We start from the raw sequence: 8,010 nt of genomic DNA, 5'->3' as shown, positions 1-8,010 counted from the left end.
AATTCTAGTCTCAGTTGAGTCGCGCTGACCTCTTTGCTGTTTCTTCCAGTGTCGTGAATGTTAGAAGAGAGTAACAGGATTTAGATAGTGGACTAGGGGATCACGGTTTCCAAGGCAGACATCGACAGGATAGACCGTTACAGATATAACTCGTCGGAACGTGTAGATCCGTACTACTGCGTGTAGAGTTGTGTCGAGTTATACTGACTATCCGCTTATTAGACCGCCTTTGTACCCATAGTTTGAAATAAATGCAATTAAGAGTGATCAATTTTTATAATTTTGCGCCTTGCTACCCTCCCTTCCCTGCGTGCTGATTATTTTCAGCCGCGGACGGTTATAATCGGAAAGTATTTGTTCACCATTTTCGGTTCCAACGCTAGACAACATACGCGCGAATTCGAACGAATCTCCGACCCGAGGTAAAGAGTCACCACCTGAGCTGCCGGAATTTTACAGACGAGAGGACGGAAGGAAAAACAAATTGTTGGACACTAACGGCCTGAATCAGAATAAATAGCGGGTCAACGTACACCTGCCCACACTGCGCAGTCGCATTGTGAACAAACGAGAATACATCGCCTATCCCCGACCATCGCCCTAATCACATACGGCGGTCTGGCGCCCTAATAATTAATCGGGGAAAAAGGGCCAATTAGGCCTTATGGCGGAAGAGCTTTGAGAGTGCGGCTAAGACCCTCAGAAATTCCCCGCCACTCGGGTTATTCATAATGCTTCGGAGGAAAAAATAATAATAAAAGAATATAACAAAAAAAAACATATAAGGCTTTAGCTTATTGGACTACCAATAAGATAAAATATATGTACAGGAACTAATTATTTTACATTTTTTTGTATAAAAAAAAAAAGAAGTTGGAAAATTGTACACCCGACTGTGTTGTGTATATTGTCGCGTAATCCGCGCTTTTAACATTCATGCCTCAGAGCGCTGTCGCGCCTCTTGATTTTTTATCTGTTTTTATGAATGATTGGTTCAGGTTAATAGATTTGATTTTAAACTACTAAATCATAGCATTCATAACCCTAAATCTGTGTTTGTTCAGAGGCAAATGACTTGAGACCTTGGCCTGCAGGATAAGAAAACCTTGTGACCTATAATTTTCTTGCAAAGCATTAAGTATATTAAAAGTATTTGGTTTTTATTTTCTTTGTCTAACCACTTTTCAAACTACTCTATGAAACTGTTGACGAAATGTCAGTTTTGTCAGTATATAAACGTCATAACAAATTATTTTAAAATATTAGAAATTTATTATCTCAAATTGTCATAAAAAATGAGACAGACATTATTTATCAAGATATTACAATAGGCCAAGAGCCTGAATTTTTAGAAAAATTTATGTTAGCTTAATTTTTTATATGAATCGCAATTAAATATAATATATTCTTTTTACCACTTATTATTTTTTAGTATTTCTGCAAAATAATTTAAGCAGTTAGCACAAACTACTGTGGATTTATTTTCTGGCGAAAATAGTCTCACATAATATACACCTTACACCAAAGTAAATAAAAGAAAAATTAATCCAACTGGAAAGTTATTTCAGCACTGTAAGTATACTAGGAGAAAACTATAAAAAATAGGGTTATTATATAAGAAGTACGAAGACAATATTGTAGCAGTTATATCATTATTGCTATTATCAAACGAGTTTATGTATATAACGAATATATCACATTTTTATATTGATTATTTATATTAAAAATTATTATTATTAAATATTAACGAACTTTAACAAATTATTCAAATTCATTTTACTCAGATGAAGTTTCCGAAGATATAATCTGGCTGTCTCACAATATTGAAACTCAAGATGATCTTCAAACTAAATGAAAATAGACATTTTATCATAGGCAAAAATTGCTAAAAGATGACAAATTTCCTATTCATGACTACTATGCACTAACAAAAAAATGTAGGCAAAACAATGTACCCGGAACAATAAATACGTTCAACCCACCCAGGAGTGTTAAATTGACTGAAAACTGTATCGAAACAATTGCTTGCTTATTGAAACAAGAGAGCGTTCGTTGAAATAATAAATATTTTAGTTAATTTATTATTTTTACGAATGTTGAAGTAAGAAATGGGAAGTTCATTGAGTGAACGAAAAAAATTATTGCAATAACAGGTTTTTCTATTGAAACAACAATGTTATAGTTGGAATAATAAGTATTCTAGATTAATTTATCAAATGTCAATGTCGAAATAATTAATACAACCGTAATTGATTTAATATACGACTATTTCTTCAAATTAATAATAAATTTGTTGAAATAACAAATTAATACGTCATTGTAACAGAATTTTTTATTGAAGCAACGCATGAAACAGAGGCAACTGTTTAAAAATGTTGAGTAACACAATGTCGTATTTAATATCTACTTTAATAATCAATTTCACGATGGAATTACTTTTTTAACTTAGTTAATTAATTCAGAGTTAATTAATTTAGAGATTGGCAGATTCTTATGATGATTCAAATGTACAATGAGTGTTTCCACCATTTTCACCCATTCCTCCTTCAGTGTGTACTTTCAAGGATGAACTCTATAAAAACAACAAATAATGAAAGAAAACCTGATCTCGGATTTAAAGAAAGATTACAAAGAATATTATTTACCAAATGGTTGATGAGGTCTTTGGTTTGTAGAATGTATGAAAGAGGGATTGTAACCTCTTGGTGTGATGACATATTATTTGATAAAGAGTGTTGAAGTGTAGCTGCATCTGAGGTTGACATATGGTGAAGCGTATCAGTTGGAATAGATTTATTATGATGGTTTTTAGGATTAGCGTCTTCTTGAGAATGGATTATTTCTCTCATAACCTCTTCAAATCGCTGAATATTTCTCTCTGATTCTGAAATTGGATCAAAAGGTCATTTTTAATAGAAAATAAAAGAAAGTATTAAAGTGTGAGTGCAACGAGGAAAGTTTATATAAGAATAGTTTTGTGTTAATCATTTACCTTGATTATTATTGTTGTTGGATTTATTTAGAGATGTATCTCTTGAAGCACTGAAATCTTCTTCAGAAAATACATTGGGATTGAAGGGGTATATCCCACATTTTTTGAATGCATTGACTGCGGTTTCCATCTTAGCTGCTTGTAGAAAAGCTTTTCCAAACAAGCCATACAGATTCTTTAAGGTCGCCTTCTGACCTTGGCGTTGGAAGTTGGCCACTTCTTTGCCAAAACAGCAGTTCAGGGGGCCGTTGAAAGAAACATCTTTAGGATTTTGGTTTGGCCTAAGGAGAGATAATGGGTGATAGGTGCGATCGTTGAAAATAAGTATTAAAACACACTGGTACGGTATAAATATTATTGTATTATTGAGTTGGAAATGAGTGTGCTATGCGCAGGCGAGCACTACAGGATATCGCGAGATATGCGCGCGCGTACAGAGTGAATATAGCGAGGCGAGGAGTTGGCGATACTCACTCGTCGAGACGTCGCGTCCCTCTGGTCATTCGCGGGGGTGCATGGATGCACCACCTAGCCAGGCTTTTGCTTCTCACTCTCTTCGAGAACACTCAATGCTTTTACTCGTCGGAGAGGGAAAAGAGAAAGCGGAAATCTGGTACAAAAAAGGCCCAGCCGAAAAGGTTCGGCTGTTTGCACTACGTGCTCCATGAACTGATCGCTTGCCGGACATCATAAAAAATAAATCGTAAATCAACTGAGATATTGATTTACGATTTATCGGAAAAACTAAGAGAAGGGTTGAGGAACATGTGCGGTGCAGATTTTGGAAAAGTCTGCGACCCCACAGTACCCCCTTCCCAGTGATGAAGTCACGAAAAGAAAATACTAATAGTGATGCTGAATGCGTGACAATGAACGATTATCATAATACTGTAATATTAATTGAACCCAGCTTGATAGCGCTCTGGGAAACGTACACGTCGTGTGGATCTTCGGATAGCTGGTCGTTGTCCGTTGTTTTCATGAGCTGCCGGTGGCTGTTGTTGTTGCTGCTGAGGAGCTGGCTCTTGTTGCTGCTGTTGTTGGGGCTGTGCCTGGCGATGACGTATTAACAGAAACTCGTCTTCCTCGTCGTTTTGATGTGCGTTCTCTGGAGCATCTCCGAGGACAAATGCTGGCTTGAGTCTATCGATAGAAACGTTGGCTGTGTGACCGTTGAGCTGCAGCTTAAACGTTTTATCCGATCGAGTCAGCACGCGGAATGGTCCATCGTAAGGCATTTGGAGTGAAGACCTCACAGCGTCGCGGCGAAATAAAACGGACTTGCACGTTGCCAGATCCTTGAAAATAAAGGTTTTCTGCTCGTCGTGTGATTTTTCCGGGACTGGTCGTATCTTCGCGAAGTAGTTGCGCAACTCCGTCACGAAAGAAGCTGGGTCATCGTTGTTAGCTTTTGATGCAACGAGCAGTTCCCCGGGAAGGCGAAGTGGCTGTCCGTACAGTAAGTCGGCTGCTGTGGCTGCGGCGTCCTCACGCCATGCGGCGCGTATACCGAGAAGCACAGTTGGGAGAGCGCGAGTCCAGCTGTCGTTCTCGTGGCAACGAATCGCAGCTTTTAGTTGCCTGTGAACGCGCTCGATCATGCCATTCGCTGCGGGATGATAGGCAGATATACGCAGGTGGGTCGTACCTGTCAAACGGCTAAGCGCATTGAACAGGTATGACTCGAATTGTCGGCCTTGGTCTGTTGTCACTCGAAGCGGCGTGCCAAAGCGACAAATCCAGCCGTTGTAGAAGGCTCTTGCGACGGTCTCGGCCTCCTGGTCCGGCATCGGGAAAGCTTCTGGCCAGCGAGAAAACCGGTCGATGCAGGTTAGGCAGTATCTCTGTCCCTCTGACGGCGGCAGCACGATGATGTCGATGTGTATGTGTTCGAACCTGGAAGAAGGATGTACAAAGCTGCCGATGGGTGAGTGCACGTGACGTGTCACTTTGGAGCGTTGGCACTGTATACATGCCCGCGTCCAAGTGCGACAGTCGGTGTTAATCGATGGCCAGACGTAGCGCTTCGCCACTTCCTTGGTAGTTGCCTTTATGCCTGGGTGTTAGAGCCTATGCACGGTGTCGAAGGCAATTCGTCGGAAGGCTGGTGGCATGTAAGAACGGGCTATTGCAGTGGAGTAGTCGCAAATCAACTCAGCATCGCTCCCTGGTAAGCGCATTCCTTTAAGTTGAAGAGAAGTCTTGGAAGCTTGCAAGCTCTTGAGCTCTGCGTCTACTTTCTGTGCTTGCGCTACAGCCGTATAGTCGAGCGTTGCTGCTACTTCTTCAATCCTTGAGAGTGCATCAGCTACGACGTTGTCTTTGCCAGAGATATGCCTGATGTCCGTAGTAAATTGATCTATGAAATCCAACTGACGACTTATCCGAGGTGAAGCTTTTTCGAGTTTTTGATGGAAAGCAAAGGTAAGCGGCTTGTGGTCAGTATATATGGTGAAATCGCGTGCTTCTACCATGTGGCGAAAGTACTTGACTGCAAGATAGCCAGCAAGGAGCTCTCTATCGAAGGTGCTGTACTTGGCTTAAGCAGGGCAGAACTTTTTCGAAAAGAAACCCAACGGCTTTCAGACACCGTTAACTTTCTGCTTGAGAGCTGCTCCTGCGCTGAAGTCCGATGCGTCGCTGAAAATCGCAAGCTCCGCGTTCGTTTTCGGGTAAGCCAGTAGTGCTGCTTGCGCTAGGTCTTGTTTGAGCTTCTCGAAGCTCGAGATTGCCTTAGGTGTCCAAGTGAGCTTGGCCTTGCCCTTTATATTGTCGACGAGCAAGTTGTTGAGTGAAGCTTGAGTTTCAGTGGTGTTTTGAAGAGTGGTCCTGAAGAAGTTGACCATGCCGAGGAATCGGCGTAGCTCCTCTGCTGTTGTTGGAAGTGGAAAGTCCTGCACCTCCTTGGCTCTTTCAGGAGGTGGAGTAACTCCTTGGCTAGTGACGCGATACCCTAGAAAAATGACCTCGGCCTTTCCCAGAACACATTTTTTCGTGTTCATGACGATGTCGTAATCGTTGAGGCGCTTGAAGACGATGCGCAGATGCTGCAGGTGTTCTTCCTCATTGGCAGAAGCGATTAAAATGTCGTCCAGGTATGAGTGCGCGAAGTCCAAACCTCGAAGTACTTCGTCAACGAAACGCTGGCAGGTTTGCGCTGCGTTACGAAGTCCAAAGGTCATGAAAAGAGGGTCGAAAAGGCCAAATGGAGCGATGATTGCAGCTTTCTCGACGTGCTCTTCGGCTATTGGTATTTGGTTAAACGCCCGCACCAAGTCAATTTTGCTGAAAATCTGCTTGCCGCGAAGCTGCATAGCAAAGTCGCTAATGTGCCGAACTGGATATCGGTCTGGGATAGTGCGCGCATTGAGAGCACGATAGTCGCCGCATGGTCTCCACTTCTTTTCATCCTTGGGTACCATGTGAAGTGGGGATGCCCAGCTGCTCGAGGATGGTCTCATGACGCCGCGCTGAACCATTTCGTCAAATAAGTCGCTTGCTGCTCTATAGCAATCGTGTGCAAGTCGGCGCTGTCTACTCCAGACAGGTGGGCCTGGGGTAGTCATGATGTAGTGCTTCGTGTCGTGCTTGATAACTGGTGCTCGACCGTCGGGGCGTGTGATGTCTGGAAATTCGGCGAGCAATTTGTCATATTTCGTAGCACCTGTGGAGACGATGAATTTGATCGTTGGTGTGTCACACGTAAACAAACGTCCTTGTGAGGTCGCTTCGTCTTCCTGTCTATAAGCTGGTTCTCTTGCAAATCGACGATCAGGCCGTAGTGTGCGAGAAAGTCGGCACCAATGATTGGCTTTGTGACTTCCGCAATCACGAATTTCCAGTTAAAGTCGCGCCGCAGTGCGAAGTTGGGCGAAAGCTCTGCTGTACCATAAGTATGTATGACAGAGCCATTCGCAGCGGAAAGCTCGTAAGTTGACCTTGTAAGCTTGGGCGAAAACATTGAGCGCGGAAGTACAGAGATGTCTGAGCCCGTGTCGATCAAAAAACATTTGTTTGTCCTCCTGTCTGTTAGAAATAGTCGGCGCGAGGAGGTGGCTGCTCGCCGCAGCTATTACTCGGCCTTGAAGTTTGGGTGCATCTTGCAGTTGCCGGAGCACTTCTTTGCTTTGCTACCGAACGTATGATGGTACCAGCACATATCACTGGGCTTTGGAGTGTGTGCGCGTGAGCGAGAGTGAGAGCGCGATCTTGAGCGGCCGTTCTGTGGATTGTTATGACCATTTGAGGCACGGAGAGAGTACACCTCTAGACGCAGAGCGCGAATCTCATCTTGAAAAATGAGACTCATCTGAGACAACTTTAGCGAGAGAAGTCCCTCTAATGTGCTGCTGTTGAGCTCAGATACTTGTGCTTGCACTTGCGCCTGCTTGGCTGACTCGTAAACCTTATCAGCGAGTATCGAAAGCTGGTCTAGGGTGGCCTCACTTTGCGATGCGAGGATGCCGTGTATGTGTGTAGGCAAACGACGAAGCCACAAGGTGCGCACGAACGGATCATTGACCGCGTCGCCCGCGAGATCACGCAAATGCCGAAAAAATGCAGAAAGTTTGCGATCGCCCATTACCTCGTTTTCCAGTAGCTGTATCGTCTTCTCCTCCTGCGATTTACAGAGTCTTTCGATGAGCTTGGTCTTCAGCGTGGTGTACGGATTTTCGACCGGTGGGCTCAGAATGATGTCCTTGACTTCCTGTGCGGCTTGCAGGGAAAGAGATCCAACGACGTAGCTGAATTTCATGTTTTCAGCAGTGATAGACGACGCTTGAAAACTCTGCTCAACCATACCGAATCATAGTTGAGTGTCATTTGGTATAAACGTTGGCAGGCGTAAGCCTACGCGATAAATATGAGCATTGTCCGCGGCGGCTGTTGCGGCGGCTGTTGCGGCGGTGACTCCTGCAGTCGCCTGCGGGTTTACTCCGTTCGGTAACATAACGCACAATGGTCGATCACACACAAAAATCACTAAACCAGGTTACAATGTCAGTTCTCACACACGA

General features: G+C 43.4%; 1 protein-coding gene across 1 annotated transcript; it reads right to left on the bottom strand.

The window, feature by feature from the left end:
- Positions 1–7,064: 7,064 nt before the first annotated feature.
- LOC131663033 (uncharacterized) lies at positions 7,065–7,793 on the bottom strand. The gene has a single exon (XM_058933086.1). The coding sequence runs from the start codon at positions 7,791–7,793 to the stop codon at positions 7,065–7,067; it is 729 nt and encodes a 242-aa protein (XP_058789069.1).
- Between the last annotated feature and the right edge of the window lie 217 nt (positions 7,794–8,010).

Source organism: Phymastichus coffea, unplaced genomic scaffold, assembly GCF_024137745.1.
Source record: "Phymastichus coffea isolate CEN01 unplaced genomic scaffold, Cenicafe_Pcof_1.1 PCOF00029, whole genome shotgun sequence".
Taxonomy (NCBI): domain Eukaryota; kingdom Metazoa; phylum Arthropoda; class Insecta; order Hymenoptera; family Eulophidae; genus Phymastichus; species Phymastichus coffea.
This window is presented reverse-complemented; position numbering and strand designations above follow the sequence as displayed.